A 21,027-nucleotide genomic window follows, 5' to 3' on the forward strand; every position below is an offset into this window, starting at 1 on the left:
CCACTCCCGCGCTTCACAAAGACCGGACTCCATTCACACCAAAATGATAGCAAACATCTACAGACTCCAGTGGCTTTGGACCCACAGCAACCAGCTCCCAAAACTCATCCATGGCCGCCAAGGAAAACCGCGCGGGAAAACAGTTCAAAAAACCCCTGTTCGTCCATGGGCGCCTTCATGGATGATCATTCTTGTTAAGTTCTATAGTTTTGAGTTTTCAGAGTTTTGGGCGTATTATGGACAAGATTATTCCTTATTATTTCTCCATACTCCAAAACATTCCCCAACAGAAAAATCAACAGATGACAGCCTCTGACTCTCAGCAACTTTCCTTCCCAAGGGCCCACTTTGACAGTGCGACAAAGGATGGCATTTGCGCTTGTGGTGTTTACATTGGTATATCTAGTGATCTCCAATACTTCATGTTTTGGAATGGTGGCAACGGGACTAATAACAAAGCAGAGGCCATGGCCCTGCATGGACTGCTTCTTTTCTGTAAATTCATGGACATCGGTCCTATCAATGTATATGGAGACTCTAAATTAATCATAGAACACGTGAAAGGCAAACATGACATTAGAAATGACAACCTTACAGGATGGCTGGGCAGGATTGCATCTCTATGGAAGCCTGATATATTCCCTATCTCACATATAAGGCGTAATCAAAATGAGAAAGCGGATGAACTTTCAAAGAAAGGAATGCAATCTCCATTCGGTAAGTGGCACCTGAGCATCTCTATGGAATCCTGTACATATGTCATTCAGCCCTTCTCTATGCCCGGCATATAAGGTCGACAATTTTCTGGTATGCTTCAAGCTCCTTTTTTCTGGACAATATCTCAGATCTACAGGTATCTACATAGTTTTGAAAGTCTTCTAATTGTCTATGATGAATTGCAGTCCAAAAATTTTGTATATGTATCAATGAAAAATGAATAGATGAAAATACTCTCAGAATAGGATGCCATTCCCGGGAAAAAAGCCCGCCATATTTCTGTATATTCAGACTATTTTTGAACATAATATAAATACCATACTGCTTTTTCTTCTCCGTTATTTACATTCTAAAAGATTCTTTTTTTTTCATTTATAATATTTATTTATTTAAATATTAATAAATAAAATATAATTTCCTTCTTATAACATGCCGTTAATTATTTTTTTAAAGTACTTTCAACTTCCTTACATTCTTACTCCCTCATATTTTTACATCTTCTTTTCACTTTGTTGTGGTAATGTTTTAATAAAGATTGATGTTTTGGAGGATGGCCTTTTCCAGTATTCCAAATAACTACGAAATTGATGTAATGGATAAATTTTTTATTATTGTTGTTAATTAAATTTTACTTACTCATAAGAAATCTCTTATTTTTCATGTTACTGAGTTTGTATTTATATATTTATAATTTTATTGAGTTTGTATTTATATATTTATAATTTTATTTTTAATAGTTAGAAGCTTAATTTTTAAAGAAAGATTGGATTAGATTTATTGTATTTAATTTTAAGGTTTTCTATTATGCTTATTTTTTAATTTTTTTTAGTTTTTCAAAAATACTACAGTTTCAATCTCACAACTAAATTGAATCATTAAGATAATAAGTTTTTTCTCATAGAAAAAAATTATATATATTTATATAAGAAAAATATATAGACTTATATATTCCACAAAAATAATCTTTAGCATTAGTAAACATCTTTAAGTCATAAAAAAACACTAAGGATATTCAGTTTAGAAGGATAGGTTGGTCGCCATAGAGTCCACTTCCTCCCCATCCCGACAAACATAATAATTGACTAAGTCAGTCACTAGTTTCAAATCTTCTTTGGACATATTATCAACTTTTCTATTCGGCTCATAGAGAATGTGACAAATTACAATATGTTCAAATGAGTTAGCATCCTCATGTATGGCAGCTAATAAGGATTCCATTCCGAGGATTCTTACCTCTGCCTTCTGGGTTTCTTAGTCTATGGCCAGTTTTGAATCTCCCAACACTTGCAGTCTCGAAACACCTTTCTCATTTTCCAGGTTTAGTAGCACCCACATGGCTATAAACTTTTCCTTATTGTCAGTTCCTTTGCCTGACACATATCTGCATTTGATCTAATGATTATGATTGAAGTATAGAACCACTCCTACCCTGCACCTAGGTAGATGACTTTGGATAGCCCCATCAAGAAACCCCCAAGGATACCTGAAATCTAAAAGGGGTATTACCATATTCCTAGGACAAGGCTGTTTAGGTTTTGAATTACATTCCTATGCTAATGCCCAAATTTTGGTGCGCACAAGCCCGAAAGCATATATACTTCCCTTGAAATATGCTTTGGTTTCTTGCCCACCATATGTGTGATATCAACACACATGGAATACTTGCAAAAATCATTACATATTTGTCTAGCCACCATCATCTATAGACTTCAATTAGTGAAGGGCCAACCCAACTACACTTCGGATTTAAATCAAGCCACAAGCTTTTGCAAATGTACTTGATATACTCAAAATTGGTAAATAAGTGATTGTGATATTTGACAAAATCTTGAAGAACAACATTGTTTTCATTCATTAATATGACTAAGATTGTTTTGGGAACTAGTTGAAGAAATGAGGGTTTGGAAGATGGACAGATCCACAAGTTTTAGTTTAGCCATTTTGTTCTAGTTGGCGCATCTCGATGCCACCGATGAGGCCATCGCTAGATTGGATAGAGAGCTAAGGAGTGTGGCATTTAATCACAACATTTTTCATGGTTCAGATCTTGCATGAATCTTATTTTTGGATATGAAAATATGGTAATCGAATCGTAGATGGGGGTTCTTGGATATAGAAGATAAATGTGGCTTGCAGTTGTTAAATCATCTCTCAGGTTGGTCACTCTTGGAACACAATAGTTTAAGGCAGATCTAGACTGAGGATTCACCACAGATCCCTTTTTTCTCTCTAGTTTTTAAATTGTAGATGATGTGAAAAGGGGCTGTATTTTTAAACGGTGGCTCCCACTATTTGATTGACATTTCTCTCAAATTATTTTGACCTCATTCCCATAGACTAGAGAAGATTTGATTTGGAAAATTTCTTTACTACCTATTATAGCGGCTACAACCACCCTCCAAAATTTTGGCCTGCACCCAATTTCGGAGCCTCCCTTGAGAGTTTCACTTGATGACTGCACACACTCAGGTTCACTCCGTGAGCTCGTGTGAGTCTTTGCACCCACCTCTCTTGATCATTTCACCCAAGATTTTGCATGTTGATGTCAAAGTCATGCATGAGACCATGTTTTGGTTATACTCAAAGTCTTTTCTACGTGTGTACTTGTTGTGTTCGCTATGAAAAGATCTGTCGCACTCATACATGGAGTCACATTCACTGTCGCACAAGCATCATCACGGTTGACCAATGATCAATCACAAGTGTCGTGCTTGTCACTTACACTATCGGTCAGTCATGTTGAGCATGTGTGCTTGGATGGTTTGAGTCGTCTCATCGTCAAGTCATGTAAGTGTGTGTTTGCAGGATCACGTATGTATCTTTCACTCAATCACACACTTAGTCACTTTGTTGAATTTCTAACAACCGGATTCCCCTCTGACAGCTGGACCATCACCCCGCCATCAACTCAATCGACTGTCACCCAGAACAACGCAGAAGCACCAAGCAAGCAATTTCAAGCTGTTTTGTCTGGGATCAAATCAATGAACCTTCATGTTGGTTAACCAGAGAGTCTAACCCAACAACCACCCCAGGACTGAATCCCCTCAAAACTTTTGCAGAGGCTGTAAACCTTGCCCACTTCGCTGACTGAGAAAATTGCACAGATAGGCCCAACAAACACCTAGTGCCCGTCCCTATCTCCCTTAGAAAATTGCATAGTTTTTCCAACCAGCCCTCCCGATAGTTTACTGGTTGCTCACCAAGAAAATTGTGTAGTTTTCATGAGCAAGTCCACTCAGCTCAAAAACTTCGCAGAGGTGACCAGCAGGCCAGCCTCCCAGCATCAGCGTGTTTTCCCCAACAGCAGCTCCCGGTAGCCAACTGATAGTTCCCTCTAGGAATTGCATAGTTTTTGTTGCCAAGCTCCAGCAGCTGGCTGCTATTTCTCTCCAAGAATTGGGTAGTTTTGGTTGGCAAGCTCCTCGCAGCTAACTTCTATTTCTCCTAAGGAATTGTGCAGTTTTTTCTACCAGTGGCCCAGCAACTGACTTCCAGTTCCCCTCAGGAATTGCGCAGTTTTTGTTGCCAAGCTCCTGCTGCCCACTCTTTCTATAAATTGCACAGATTTTACCTCCCCAGCCTTTCTGCAGCCAGGAATGTTCCTCTAAAAAACTACGCAGTTTTTTCCTCCAACTGAGCTAGACCCCATGGACAGTCATTGTCGATGTAGATTCCCCACCTTCATCAACCAGTGACTCTTGTGCAGTTTTCAACAGCAGTGCCCGAAGCCTCCATCCCACCTCGCAACTAATCTAATATTGATCTGAGACAAACAATAAGGTATTACAAACTCATGTGCATGGATGTGCCTATGTTATTTTGTGCAACAGATCGATAAGATTGCAAAATACACAGGAAATGAAGTAGTTAAAGAAAACATAACAGGAAACACATATAAACACAACAAGTTTAATAAGGAGTTCACCCAATACTCCTGGGCTACGTCTTCCAGTCGAACCTTCGGTGGTGGCCTCTCTATTATGTTTTCAAAGCAAAGCTTTTACAATAGTGAGCTCAATTTGAGTCTCACACAACATATATAAATCAGTAAGACTGTACTTGGATCCCCCAAGCCTCTTTTGATTACACAGACTCTCCTTACTGGCTCTCGGTCTCTGTTAATTACAATAGTATGAGCCCAATCTGAGACTCAATACATGATAGGTGTGTAGAGGAGTTCGCTTGAACCTCTCAATCCTTTTCTGGAGTACACAGACTCTTTGACTCCCTCTGTCTCTATCTTAATCCTGGTTCGATGCTGCCTTTGCTTCTATAGGTCAGCTCAACTTCTTCTTTCTGCTTTCAGCTTATTGCCTACTGCTCTCTGCTTGGTTGCTTTCTCTTAGTTAGTTTGTGGTTTTAAAGCCAATCTGCTTCCTGAATGTTCGTTTCTTCTTCCCAGCTTTTCGATTCCCCTGCCTCTATCCATTTGAATCCCTCTGTCCTATGTAATCAGTCACTGTATAACACTTCACATGGAGGTGGCCACCTATTTCATAACGGATGAGTATCAGTCCTCTTGGACATATTTGAAACAGTCGTTTTTTTTCGTTAACTCCAAGAATACCAGCGAAACACGATCTTCTGCCAACGCATCATCCATATCGGACTTCAAATCCTATATAACTCTGCCTGTTGACCCCATTAAATCCAGTCATCCATCGGAACACGTCTCCACCATTGATCTGGGGGTCCCAGATCCTACGGTCATCGTTCATATCGGGCGGCTAAGTAGCATGATGTTTACCCGTTCGATGTGAACGGTTTTCTCTCTCTTCCATTGGTCACATGGCACTCACTATATGGCATCGGGTGGAACTCGATTGAAACTACTTACCGCTCGTAGCCCCTCTGATATTCTATCAGTTTTTTGGAATCCCACTTTCATGGAATCAGAACAATATCTATTGCATTTTATAACTTTTCAGGTCTGGGTGCTTGCAGCCTTTCCTTCTTTGAGGGGTTTGCCTTGCGATATGTGATTAGCGACTTGTCGCTAATCACATATCAGAAACTACCACCATTTCTCGAAATGGCCTCTACCTTTGCTAATTTACGGTAGCACGTGATACCATGGGCCGACGGTCTGCGCACTTGACTGATGGTCCTCGTTTCTCCATGTTGTTCACAAATTTCAATTGTTATGAGGATATCTTCGATAAGCTTGATCTTTGTAGGACTTTTAATCCTTGACATGATTTTTAAAGATTTCATGAAAACTTAGAGAGTGTTCTAAGATTTAATTTGGATCACGGCCTTCCCACTGAAAAAGCTTTTGGACCACCAAAAGTTGGTTTTTATGCATCAATCAAGTGAGGATATAGATTCCTCGCTTGCCTAATTTCTATCCATCTTTCACTGGTTGGTTTTGAACCCTTGAGTCCAATTCTGAGGTACTCAACATCTCCTCTGTGCGTAGTTCTCACCTTCTTGTCCAGAACTATATCTTCCTGTAATTCATTGAGATATTCAGGCAACAAATCATCAATAGAAGGAAATTGACTCTACTCTTCGAGATCTTCAATCAATGAAGGTTCAAACAGTCTCAAGTTTTCTACATTAACTACTGAATAGATGTGCATGTAAGCTGACAAATCAAGGCGAAAACCATTTTCACCAATTTTCTCAAGTATCCTGAAAGGTCCATACCTTATTGGCTTTAGCTTCTTACCTTCACCTTGCATTTTGTCTTTGCTGATATACATCTAGACTTGATCACCAACTTGGAAACTATGCTCAGACTGATGCTTATCATGCCTTGCCTTGCACTTGGCTTGGCTCTTTTCCAGTTGTTCCTGTACTGCCTGGTGAATCTCTTGGATTTGTTCAATGAACTTGGTTGCCTTGTCCACATCACTGTGCCCATCAAGCACTACGTCTTTACCAAAGACAAAATCCAAGGGAGACCTTGGTATGAAACCAAAACAGGTCTCAAAATGAGATCTATGTGTAGAAGAATGCTTATCCCGATTGTAAGCATGTTGCACATAACACAAATGTTCATCCCAAAGCTTGGGATGCTTGCTGCAATATCCTCTGAGCAACTAGATCACTGTCATGTTGACCATCTTTGTTTTGCCATCTGTTTTTGAATGAAAGGTTGTGCTCTTCTTTAGTCTGGTGTCCATCAATTCCCACAGACTTGACCAAAACTTTCCAACAAATCGAGAATCTTGATCAGATACAATGGAAGTGGGTAATCTAAAACGAACCCATACATGCTGAAAGAACAACTTTGTTCTTTGTTCAGCTGTAATCTATTTGTTACAAGATATTAAAATACACATTTTGCTGAACCTATCCACAACAACATATAAATAGTCATGACCTTTTCTGGACTTAGGAAATCCGCCAACAAAGTCCATGGAAACACTTTCCTAGAGGATGAGAAGGAACTGGTAGTGGAGTGTACAAGCCTAGTTTTCAATTGCTGGGCTTGCTTTTAGCACACATGGTACACCCTCTTACATATCTAGAAACTGTTTCATGCATTTTTGGCCAATAAAAAAACCTTTGCAGCTATGCAACTGTTTTACTTACAGCAAAGTGACTTGATATTAGAGAAGTGTGTGCTTCTCGAATTATCTTTACTCTTTCCATTTAAGGAATGCATAACTTTCCAAATGATACAAGAGTTGGTCCTTAACATGATAATCCAATTCTTCTACTTGTTTGCCCCGACTTAAAGTTGCATATAAATCTTTAATGTCTATATCTTGAGCATATTGTTCAATGTAGCTTTCATGCATTACTAAGTTATGCTTAAGTATAGTAGATGCATTTATGATTGGTTTGGACAACATATCTACAACTTTGTTGTGTATTCCCTTTTTATATCTGATGACAAGATGAAACTATTGTAGAAAACCCATCCACCTATAGTGTCTTGATTGTTGCAACTTAGTTTGTGAGTGTAAATATTGAAGTGGTTGATGATCAATATGTATAACTGTCTCTTTGCCCATTAGATAATTTTTCCACTTTTTCACACTCTGTACTAATGCATACAATTCTTTATCATATGTGGGATAATTGACTACTACAGAATTAAATGTCTTAAAATGATAACATATGGGTTTACCATGCTGCATCAAAACTGCTCCCACGCATAGTCATTGGCATTGGTTTCAATCTCAAATGGTCTTTGAAGATCGGGCAATGCTAGTACTGGTGCTGTACTAATCTTTTCTTTTAAGGTGTCGAAGGCTTTCTGCTGTTTGCCTCCCCACTGAAACACCTTGTTCAATCCTGTTAAAGCATGTAAGGGAGCTGCAATCAAGGAAAAGTTAGCAATATACTTTCTCCAATATTGTGTTGCTCCTAGGAAGCTTCTAACTTCTATAGCATATTTGGGTTTAGGCCAGTTTACAATGACTGCAACCTTAGAGGGATCTATCTTCAATTCACCACCCCCTACAATATGACCCAAATAATTCAAAGATGTTTTGCCAAATTCACATTTTGATAGCTTAACATAAATATTTTCTCTTTTCAAAACATCTAGAGTCTGCTTTACATGCTTCAAATGTTCTTCCCATGTTTTACTAAATACAAGAATGTCATCTAGATATACAATGACAAAATCATCAATAAAAGGCCTGAGTACATCATTCATGACTCTCATGAAAGTAGTAGGAGCGTTAGTTAAGCCAAAAGGCATAACTAAGCACTCATACAGTCCCTGCTTTGTTTTGAAAGCAGTCTTCCATGCATCTTGCTTTGCAACTTTGACTTGATGGTAGCCACTATGCAAGTCCAACTTGGAAAAGTAAACAACTTCTTTCAACTGATGTAATAGATCATCTATGCGAGGAATGGGATAATGATTTTTTATCGTTATCTTATTTAGTGCTTAGTAATCAATGCGCATTCTCCATGAGCCATCTTTATTTCTCACCAAGACAATTGGAGAGCCACATGGTGATGTGCTAGGTCTTATGAACCCTTTCTCGAGTAGCTCCTCTACCTGCGTCTTGATTTCTGCATTCTCTAAAGTGGATAACTTGCACATTCTGATGTTAGGCAACGGAGCATCTTGCTGCAAATTAATTTCATGTACTATTTCCTTTTTGGGTGGCAGACCTTTAGGTTCTTGAAATATCATATCATATTCTAAAACAACTTTTTCTAAATTAGCTTGTTGTTTAGCATCACAGCCTTCAAATGCATTGGTTTTATCAGGTTTCTTTTCCTTTACAACCATCAATAAAAATTGTTTGCATGAATTTACAGTTCTTTTCATCTGCCCTGAGTTTATGAGAGTATAATTATTCTTGATTTTATGAACTCTTACAGTATATTCAATTCCATCTTTAACGAGTTGATACTTATTTTCAGCTCTATAGAAAATTTATTTTCTGTCATACAAGTAAGGACTTCCCAAAACAATTCCACATATATCCAAGGGAATTACATCTAACTCAACCTCTTCTACAAATGATGAACCAATGGCAAACCTAAGTTTACATTGTCTAGTCAATTGTAGCTTTTTTTTATCACATAACCAACCCAATGGATATGGCTTCTTGTGAGGTGTGGTTAGTAGTCCCAGTTTCTTTACAATTGCTTCAGACATTAAGTTTACTTGTGAACCACTATCAAATAAAGTATCAATCTTTTGATGCTTGGAAATAACTCTAATATGAAAAAGCTCATGTCTTCTTCTCTCATTTTCTTCACTATCAATAGTTTGTGCAAAATTACTAGTAGATGCTTCAGAATTTTTACCTTTTATACCTGTGGCTATGATTGTTATTTCATCCCTTGAGTCTGACCCCAAATCCTTTTGAATAGCTGTAGCAATCTTCTTATTTTTTCCATCGTACTTCTTGGGTTTCAGCTCTGGATGCAAAATCTAGCAGTGTTCATCATCATGCCCATCCTTCCTGTAGTGCACGAAGGTTTGGTCTTTTGTATAGCATTTGCCTTCCTCTCTTTCCATTTCTACTTTCTCTTTTCATTGTTCTTGCTTGCAGTGGGTTTTGATGATCCCCCAACTTCTGGGTTCACATTCTTGCCCCTAGCCTCTAGATGTGTAGCCTGAACAGATACCTCATCTATGCTAGTAGGATTAAACATGAGAATGGTATGTCTCAAATAACTATGTAGACCACCTATATACTTCAGCAGAGTTTCAGGTGAGTCTAAAGAAATGCCTAGAATCAAAGCTCTTTTTCTAAATTCTTGGGTGTAACTTTGTATACTTTGCCCTTTTAATTGGCGAAGAGTTTTCCAACTCATCATAGCTTGTTGCATATAATCTAGTGGATAGAATTGTTTTTTAATTGCAAAAACAAATTCACTCCAGACAGAAAGGATTTTACCATGCTTCTTCATGTCAGTTTGTGCCCTGCCTTCCCACCATACCAAGGAAATTCCTCTAAGGCATAGGTTGGCTAGCTAAATCTTACTTCTGTCTGAATCAATGCTCTGCACCCTACAATACACATCAATCTGTCTAATCCAATTATCCAGCTTCTTTGCATTCAACTCTCCATCATATATTGGCAAATCAAATTTAACATCTAATTTAATCAAAGATGTCTTCTTTTTATTTTCAAGGCTAGTAGGAGGTGTGGGAAGCTTTTCTTCTTTCCCTTTTCCTTTAGAATGGTCATTGAGGAGAGATTCTTCTGCTCTTTTATCTTGTTTGGAGTTTGATGAATCTTCATCTCTACCCTTCTTAAATTCTCTATACATTTCCTCTACCATGGCTCTCATAGTCAAGAAACTGTCCATGAACTGAGGGTCTGATTCCAAGGGAATTTCTTTTGACATTTTCCTCCTAGTATAGACTCTACCAATTTCTGGATTAAATTCGGCCAATTCTCCTCCTAGTTTAAGCTTTGATCTAGTTATCATTCACTAACAGTCCAGCACAAGTTTGTCTAACCTTAGCAACCTAATGCTCTGATGCCACTTGATCTAATATTGATTTAAGACAAACAATAAGGTATTACAGACTCATGTGCATGGATGTGCCTATGTTATTTTGTCCAACGAATTGATAAGATTGCAAAATACACAGGCAATGAAGCAATTAAGGAAAACATAATAGGCAACACATATAAACACAACAAGTTTAATAAAGAGTTCACCCAATACTCCTCTGCTACGTCTCTCAGTCCAGCCTTCAGTGGTGGCCTCTCTATTATGTTTTCAAAGTAGAGTTTTTACAACAATGAGTTCAATTTGAGTCTCACACAACAAATACAAATCAGTAAGACTGTACTTGGATCCCCCAAGCCTCTTTTGAGTACATAGACTCTCCTTACTGGCTCTCGGTCTCTGTTGATTACAATAGTATGAGCCCAATCTGAGACTCAATACATGACAGGTGTGTAGAGGAGTTCGCTTGAACCTCTCAAGCCTTTTCTGGAGTACACAAACTCTCTGACTCCCTCTGTCTCTATCTTAATCCTGGCTCAATGCTGCCTTTGCTTCTATAGGTCAACTCAGATTCTTCTTTCTACTTTCGGCTTACTGCCTACTGCTCTCTACTTGCTTGCTTTCTCTCTGTCAGTTTGTGGCTTTAAAGCCAATCTGCTTCCTGACTGTTCCGTTTCTGCTTCTTAGCTTTTCGGTTCCCTTGCCTCTATCCATTTGAATCCCTCTATCTTGCGTAATTAGTCACTGTATAATGCTTCACAGGGAGGTGGCCACCTATTTCATAACGGATGACCATTAGTCCTCTTGGACATATTTGAAATGGCTATTTTTTTCCATTAACTCCAAGAATACTCGTGAAACATGACCTACTAATGCATCGTCCATATCGAACTTCAAATCCTATACAATTCCGCCTGTTGACCCCATCAAATCTAGTCATCCATTGAAATGAATCTTCGTTGTTGATCTGGGGGTCTGAGATCCTATGGTCATCGTTCATACCGGGCAGCTAAGTAGCATGATGTTTACTTGTCCGATGTGAATGGTTTTCTCTCTCTTCTGCCAGACGCATGGCACTCATTGTATGGCATCGGGCGGAACTCGGTTGAAACCGCTTACCACTCGTAGCCCCTCCGATATTCTATCAATTTTATGGAATCCCGCTTTCACGGAATCAGAATGATATTCATTGCATTTTATTACTTTTCAGGTCCAGGTGCTTGTAGCCTTTCCTTCTTTGAGGGGTTTTCCCTACGATATGCGATTAGTGACTTGTCACTAATCGCATATCAGAAACTACCCCCATTTCTCGAAATGGCCTCTACCTTTGCTAATTTGTGATAGCGCGCGTTACCTTGGGCCGATGGTTTGTGCACTTGACCGATGTTCCTCGTTGCTCTACACTGATCACAAATTGCAACTGTTATGAGGATATCTCCGATAAGCTTGATCTTTGTAGGACTTTTAATCCTTGACATGATTTTTAAAGAGTTCATGAAAACTTAGAGAGTGTTCTAGGATCCAATTTGGATCAGCAACCTTGTCACCTCTCTCGGTCACCTGCATCTGAAATGATCATGCATCATGGTAGACTAGGAGGTTTATGGATTTGATGTCATCTCCTCATGATTGACGGTAGACATAGGTACACAAAAAAACATCGCGCGATGATGAATGGGATGAACAAAGGGAGCACATGAAGAAGAACATGTTCACCAATGGATGAATAGACGATGCATGTAAAGAGATGTGCTCGTGAATGGATGATCATGAAAAGATGTGTTCACAGACGGACGAACAAACAAACCTGCAAAATATGTTCAGGAACGGATAGATGGATGAACATGCATCTTTTGCAAACAGACGAACTTGTTAAGCTTACCAACATACAAGCAAGGAACAATGTGTGAATGAAACATGAAGCAAACCAATGACCATCGAAGACTCCGCGCACTTTGTCATGCAAAGGTGAAGCTGCGACACACCATGGGGACATCCATCACCCAGTAGCACTGTAGCTCGACATGCACACCCACAAAAACATGCGCATATTAGCATTATCATGTCGAGTCATGTCGTACACATCTCTAATATGGGACATACTATCAATCAATGTAATGTAACATGGAAGTCCAATAGACCCACATGTTGTATGAAGAGTCATGTAAAGTTGAAAATTCATGGAAGTCAAACAATCATGACAGTAGTTGAACATCCACCAGGGTCAGTTTCACCCTTGGCTATAAATACCCCCTCATTTGTACATGCAAAAGACTTTTTAACCTCAGCTCCTCCCACATAGCCTTGAGAGTCTATAATCTTTTCATTGAGGAGTAAATAGTGACTCCAATGGCCCACACGTGGGGTTAGTGATGTATGGTATAACGATGTGTCTTGGAACTTTTGCTTAATTTAGAAGCTTGATAATAGGCCAACATGTTTTCACACATGTATTGTAATTGTTGTAAGACTAATATTTAACACTTTTAATTCAAGTTGCTTTAACCTGTGTTTAACATTTACAAATTCACTTGTTGTAATACATATATATTAATGAAAATATGTTGTATACGCTATTAACATTGTCTCGCCCATGTAGACTACTCTCTCCGACATCAGACAGATCTTTCACATAAATATTTTTATAACAATCATTGTACTCGCACGGACTAATTTGCTAATTGTTATACATGTTATCTTATCTTGTGTGCTGTGACTACCACATCTATGTGGACTTTTCCACTGGAAGTTGTGCATGTCCTGTTGTGTTTTGTGTTCCTAGCAGAGTTGGGACTACTCCCAAGCGACTTGGGACTCACTCCCACCCTCTCCCTCTATGGTGAAAGAACCATTGACACAAATGGAACTTACAATTACCATGCACATGGACCTCACTTCTTGAAAGAAAAAGCATGCCACTCTCCTGTGCTGACAAGTAAGAGTTGAGGCAAATCTTTAAGATAATGGCAACCAGGCCATCATACCAGATGGGACTCCCACACCAAACGATGTGAGGTCTATTTGGGACTTCATACTTGGGTGATCCCCTGAATGTTGGTGAGTCCAACACCGTTAACAATTTTCATGCTAGAAGGAGGGCCATATGACAAGTTGAGTCCTCATAATCTATTTTGAATCTCTGCATATCTATCATGACCAACTATAGGGTTTCTCTTCTGTAGTGTATGTCTTATGGAAACGACCTCGAAATCTCTGAAGAGCTCCTGGATAACTTGTCACGTAAAATATATGATGATGGAGGCTATGTAGCCTTGGTTGGGCATGCGGTCAACATTGTAGGCTCATGTGAAGGACATGGAATCTTTGAAGAACACATGACCTCCACGTTATTCATCTACACACTTCAAGGGCACCTATTATATTGGTGTGCCACACTTCCTGAAAAATATATTCATTATCGTTCTCATCTGGTCGCAGAGATTAACCATGCTTTCAATTAATTTAATCATAAAGCACTCAATAAAGAAATTCTGAAATTACAAAAAGCACCCGATGAATCCATTGAAGAGTTTCACACACACTTTTGTAATCTTGCTTACCGATTTCCTGAAGATGAAATTGATTGGGAATTTCTTGATGGAAGATTTGAGTATCTTCTTCACATATCTGAAAATCCATAATTCTTGAAATCATTTGAATCTCGCTCAACACACCTCGGTGATGGAGTTGCGCAATCACAGGTAGCCACAGTTTTTGTCACAAGTGACTGTCTGCCTTCACCTCATCAAAAGGCTCTACCACCGTAGAGTGATGTGGGAGAACATGCACACACATCTGTTCAACCGTCACATCCTCCCACCCCACACACTCTTGATATCTATTCAAATTTGTCTTGCAAGCTTGTTGGTTGTCACGTGAATTCATTCCCTCAACCTCCATCCCATTTTTCTGTTGATCCTCCGAATTGTACTGTCTTGTGTTCTACCATTCCGGACTCCTCACCTACTGTGAACAAGGATCTAGTTGTCAACGAATTTGGTACTATGCATCCAGCCTGCACCATCATTCATGATGAGTGTGTGTGGGAATCTAAAGATGAACCCACGGTGAAGGATGACTCCCTTCCATCCGCACCTCACCCGCTCTATCCTGACATCCCTTGTGATTCTGCCACTATTGATTTCCCCTGTGAAAACTCATTTCCATATGTTTCTACTTCTGATCATTCACAGGACACATCGGATGTCAGTCTGTCATTAAATTGTGGAGAGGACACATCGTCCTCTGAAAATCCATCCAATTTGTCATTTGTCATTTATGAAAACATAGAGGGTGAACGTCCTTGCTTCTAATCTACCCCTCTGCACGATTCGTTATACCATGAGAATGCCAACAAACATCCTAAATTTTTTGATCTTGGTTGTTGTGATCTATCTACTTCTTCATCTGATCACGATGTTGATTCAATCATTCTTAATATGTCTAAGGCACTAGTCTACATTGATCTATCTTTTGAAAAAGTCGAAACACCCCACACTGTCGAGGCACTTCAGCCCAAGCTGATGGTTAAGTCAGGTCCTTGCTGTCCTAAGCTTGGTTTCACTTCAAATCAGGAAATTGTTGAAACAGGCAAGACTCCTCATCACTCTCTGCTTTGCATTGAAGATCAACCAAACACCCAAATTTCTCTTCCTCCGCTCAAACTAGTTGATCCCATCGCTCATGCATTGGAGGAATCTTACACAAAAAGCACACTTGCACAAGGTAATTGGTCTACCTTTCTCACGTTTTCTTGCAAGTCACAGACAAGAGAATGCATACACTCGACATCTATACATAGTGTAGCACAACACCATGGCAAGTCCACAGAGTGCATGACATGTGATTTCACTCATTTTTGTACTTTGGACACTTGTAAGCTTGGAGTGTGTGCGTCTTCATGGTTATATCTATTGTTCTTGCTGGTTTCCGCAACCACGATGATCGCAAACCATGCCTTCACCAACATGGGTCGACCATTGTACCAGTAGCTTCATTGGAAGTATCACTTCACGTGAGACGACCCATGCACTGTTAGCTTAGGAGTAGGAGTAGTATTTTCTTTGAGTTTTTTTCTTGCATGCATGTTTTCTTCTTTCTTTGTGTGTTTTCTTTCTTTGTGTGTTTTCTTTCTTGCTTGTTTTTTTCTTACTCTCTTTGCATACACATTTTCTTCTGTTTCTTGCTTTGATTTTTGGTTTCTTTTCTTGTTTATGTCCATAGGTTAGTTTTCCATGGACTGTGTGTGACTCTTAAAATAAGCTAGGTGAAGTACATGAGGGATTGTACAACTATCAATACTTGGTTATCTGTTTTCCTGCCTCTTATGTAAGAACTTGTGGCCTTCAGTCCATGATACATCGATGAAAAATGTGTACACAGTCGAAGAGAAGCTTGGCCCACACAAGTACTTGCTGCAATCACTTGATGGGAGGGCTGACAACCTTCCTGCCAATGGCCAGGATATCAATCATTATTTACAGTAGGCTGGGCCACACCATGTGCCATGTACATAGTCTGCTTGTTTCTTGTTGTTTTCATTTTGTTTGCCTTGCTTACTATCTTTGTTCTTATTTAGTTTGTTTTACTTACTATTTTTGTTTACGTTTGTTTTTTTTACTTGATACCTTACTATTTTTTTTTTGGAAATAAGTGCTGCCAACTACTGTGTTCTGGATTTTGAATAGAGTATGTGGCTGAGATTTGAAGAAACTTGTGACACTACAACACTTGGCTAGTGTTGCATCTATTTTCTCTATGGTTGGTTATAACCTTCGGCCGATGAAGTCTTGAAAGAAAATACAAACCATGAACCTATGTCCACACTGGGAAGCCTCATGCCTACACTCAACCTTCTGCTTTGTGTGTTCAAGATTATCCAACTAGTAAAAACAGAGAAGGGGAAAATCTAAATGAGAAAACCTATGTCAGAGTTCTTACATGCTTCTTTGAAGGAATAACCTCTTCTGCTCTCAATAAGTCAGGATCTCTCTTCCACCCCAAAAATAAATAAATTCCTATGCACAGTCCTCTTGAAAAATACAAAGGATAAAGAGGAGAAAGGCTTCCTGCGCAGAGAGGTGAAGCATGCAAATCCAATGGGGTACTGACCATGCTCGCTGGAATTGGAGAAATGTGTGTGTTCCTACGTGACAACATCGAGGTACTATCTAGGCCTATTGGTAGCATAGAAACACCAGATATGGAAACTTATACTCTGAAAATATTCAACTCGCAAGCTAAACTACCCTTCCCAAATTCGAAACATTGTGATCAAGCTGAACTTTTGATTGTGTTTCACTCAGCTTGCAAAAGGTGAACCATGTATGTCCATGAGGTAAGTGGGGAAGCTAGAGTAACCCACATAACGATTCAATACTCCTCGAAAGAACAAGGCCCTGTGCTATCAATGAACCAAAACATAGAAGCTGGAGTTCTACCAGTGTATCGCCAAGTGTTGTAGCGGCTACAACCACCCTCCAAAATTTTGGCCTGCACCCAATTTTGGAGCCTCCCTTGAGAGTTTCACTTGATGATTGCACACACTTGAGTTCACTCCATGAGCTCATGTGAGTCTTCCCACCCACCGTGCTTGATCATTTCACCCAAATGTTTGCATATTGATGTGAAAGTCATGCTTGCGACCATGTTCTGATTGTACTCAAAGTCTTCACTTTGTGTGTATCTTTTGTGTTCGCAATGAAAAAATATGTCGCACTCACAGAGGGAGTCACATTCATTGTCGCATAAGTGTCATCATGGTCAACCAACGATCAATCACAAGTGTCACGCTTGTCACTTACACCATCGGTCAGTCATGTTGAGCATGTGTGTCTTGATGGTTTAAGTCGTCTCATCATCAAGTCATGTAAGTGTGTGTTTGCAAGATCATGTATGCATATTTTTCTCATTCACACATGTAGTCACTTTGTTGAAGTTCTGATGATCGAATTCCCCTCTGACAGTTAGACCATCACCCCACCATCAACTCGATCGACTATCACTAAGAACAACGTAGAAGCACCAAGCAAGACAGTTCAAGCTACGTTGTCTGCGAGAAAATCAATCAACCTTCATGTTGGTCAACCGAAGAGTTTGAACCGATAGCCACCCCGGGACTGACTCCCTAGGAAAATTTCTTTCCCACTCTGCTGACTGAGACAATTGCAGAGACAGGTCAAACAGACACCCAGCACTCGTCCCTATCTCCCTCAAACAATTGTGCAGTTTTTCCAACTAGCCCTCCTGATAGTCGAACAATTGCTCACCCAGACAATTGTATATTTTTCATGGGTAAGTCCTCTACTGCCCAATAGTCCTATCAAATCAGAAACTGCGCAAAGGTTACCAACAAGTCAGCCTCCCAGCATCAACGCAGTTTTTCTCTTCAGCAGCTCCCGACAGCCGATTGACAGTTCCCTCCAAGAATTGCACAGTTTTTGCTGCCAAGCTCCAACAGCTGGCTGCTAGTTCCCTCTAGGAATCGTGCAATTTTTGTTGCCAAGCTCCTAGCATCTGACTTCCAGTTCCCTTAAGGAATTGCATAGTTTTTTATGCCAATGACCTAGCATCTTGATGAGCACAGTATTGCAACAAGAATGTTGCAACTCCTGGGGCTACCAACTTTACTTTATCAACGCAGGGTTCATACAAACTTGGAGCTGACAGTGTTGTATACACAAGTTGATGCGATGGGTCCACTCTTTTTCACTATTGAGCTGGCGTTAGACCACTATGGTTTCTCAAACCAACCTTCTATTGATTCAGAAGGAGTTTGATTACCAATGAAGAAAAGGAAAATTTTCACTAATTGGGAGAATTGAAATATTGTTTACAACAGTAAGGAAATACTGAAATCAATGCTTTAAACACACCATTCATCTAACTAATTGCTAAGAGATATTGCTTCAGAAGAATTCTAAGCTAGCATGTGTGTAATCCTAGCTATCCTAGGCATGCAATCTAAAATAACCGAACATTCTACTAATGTGCATATGAATGAACACAATAACTATTTTTTCCCTTTTGTCCTTCTTTTGTGAAAATGTGAATTCTAAATCTTCTTGGTGATGTGGTAGGTGGTTTAGAGATGGTGCTAGAAGTTTGAATGGCTTGGGAGGCAAGTAGGGGTCTTCTCCTATCTTCCTAGATTTTTTTCCATAAATCGACATCAAAACAAGCCACTACAGGTCATCCTACAGAATGTCCTAATGCTTCCTACAGGATGTCCTGTATTTCTATAGGATCTAGTCGAGAGAAATAGGAGTGATTTGGAAGGTGATACAGGGCTTGTGGAAGGTGAAATATGGAAGAAATAGGGTACGGGAGTGGCCAGGACTTCTTCAAATCTCAAAACAAAGTTTGTAAGATGGTTGGATTTTCTCAACAAACCTAGAAAGTTGTTTGTATGGAATGATGAATTGGTTGAGAGACTTGGTGGCTTTTGGTTGATCATGGATGGATGAGGTTAGGTTGGGGTTGTTGGCATGAGATCTTCCTGCACTATTGAAACTCCTGCAATACGTACATTACTGGCATTCATCCGTAAATCATATCAAACAAGGAAGATTTCTAATTAAATTAAGAAAACAAAATTTCATTATTTAGTTGCCTAATTCATGCATGGAAATACTTGCAGAATATTGTGAAAGACCATGAGATCTAATAAAAAGGTGAAGATATCCGAAATGACAATTGAAGCCTATTCTTGAAAACTGAAAAGATGCTAGCCTAAGTAGCAGAAAACCCTAAATTCCATAAGAAATTAGAATTTTGTCTTTTGGGGGTTGAATATGACTATTTACTCAAACCATGGTCCCTAAAGGGAGGAGTGAGGATAGATCCACCTGCTATCAGCATTTTTGGTATTCATTTACATCTCTAAAATATTGTTGAAGCTATGAACAAATGGAAGCGAACTAATCAAATATACCACTACTTGCAATGAAACAATGCTAAAATGAATTCAACAATTAGTCTATGAAATAACCTAAACATACAAGTACAAGAAGAAGATCCTTTGCTGCTAGGGTTGGGCCCTAACCCGCAAGCTTCATCCTTTTGATTCAACTCAGTTCTGGATCAAGGAAATGCTCATTCTCATCATCATATCAGAAAAATTACATAGCAATGTTTTTCCACAAAGCTTGAACTCGAAAATACTTAGTGCTCTTACATAAAAAATATGAATCCTAATGAGGCTCTAGGCCTCCTTATTTATGCAATTAAATTCTCCAATAACTTCCTTAAATATAGGGAGGCTTGGCTCCCAAACTCAAGATTAACTGGCTCTTAATTGTCATTAGCTCGGCTGCCCATGATCTCCATGACTCGGCTGCATGCAAATCCAAGCTAGTGTGATTTGATTGAGGAATTTTCAAATGAGTGAGGATTTAATGAGGAGGATTTATCTCCTATGATCTCTCCTCCTTGTCTCATTCGAGTTTCTACACTTAATTAGCCAAAATTGCCATGATTTTCTCTCAAAAACCTGAAATCAATGCACATTAGACCACTAGACATACATCTTACTTTTACTCATCTCATTAAGCAAAATACAATTAAAACATGTAAGGAATTATGAGAAGAGTTTATTTTAATAAACTTGGAGGTGTATTAAGGTCCATATAGTTACCCAATGATGAGGCTCATCATCACCCCCCTACTGAAAGTGTTTCTCACCCTCTGAGCAACTTGATCTATATCCATGTCCTTCATTGCTCTGGTGGCCTCCCTAACATCCCATGCTTTTGTTGTAGTTTCTTCATCTTGTGAATAAAATCATGCCTTACTCTCTATCTCTTCCCACTACTTTCTTTCTTCTTCTTCTTTCCTTCCTTCCAACATTCCTAAAAGTAGTTGTGGACAGAGTCTCAAGCCAATCCAATTGACTTTGAGTCTTTGTAGAGCTTGCTTGTACATGGGTGTTTTGTTTAGTGCCTCTATCATTTTCTAAGGAGAATGGTATTTTCTGATTTTCAATCTATAAGGAAAGGTGTCCCATCTCCTTTTGCAAGCTTGCATGTTGCCATCTCCTAGCAACCTGAACATGTCTTCAAAGTGTTTGACAACTTTCTCTTATGTAGCAAGGAACCTAGGTGCAAGCTTAGGATCATTTGCAATTAGATTTTGGGTGTTGATGACAGCCATTGGATTGGATTGTTCAGCTCTGATCATAAGTGGTTCTGTCTCTTCTCTTGCCATTACCTTTTTCATCTCTGTAGCTCTCGCCTCCTCATGATTCATCCATGATGCTAAGGCCATCAATTGAAAGTCTCTTAGCTTTGAATTTGGGTCCCACACATTCAAATCTGTCAAGGCCAAGTTGTGTAGGTAAAACTCAGACATCTTTGCTCTATCTTCCAAGGTGCATGTATCACAGAGATCAATGAATTGTTTATAGTCTTGGAATGGCATAGT

The 21,027-nt window shown here is 39.2% G+C and overlaps 1 protein-coding gene across 1 annotated transcript; it reads left to right on the top strand.

Moving 5' to 3' along the window:
- The first annotated feature begins 236 nt into the window (after nucleotides 1-236).
- Nucleotides 237-791, top strand: LOC149246248 (uncharacterized). The gene has a single exon (XM_089440172.1). The coding sequence runs from the start codon at nucleotides 237-239 to the stop codon at nucleotides 789-791; it is 555 nt and encodes a 184-aa protein (XP_089296298.1).
- Nucleotides 792-21,027: the final 20,236 nt, after the last annotated feature.

The sequence above is a fragment of the Pinus tabuliformis genome, chromosome 7, assembly GCF_031772625.1.
Source record: "Pinus tabuliformis cultivar Carrire ecotype Pingquan chromosome 7, CPIR1, whole genome shotgun sequence".
In the NCBI taxonomy this organism is placed as follows: domain Eukaryota; kingdom Viridiplantae; phylum Streptophyta; class Pinopsida; order Pinales; family Pinaceae; genus Pinus; species Pinus tabuliformis.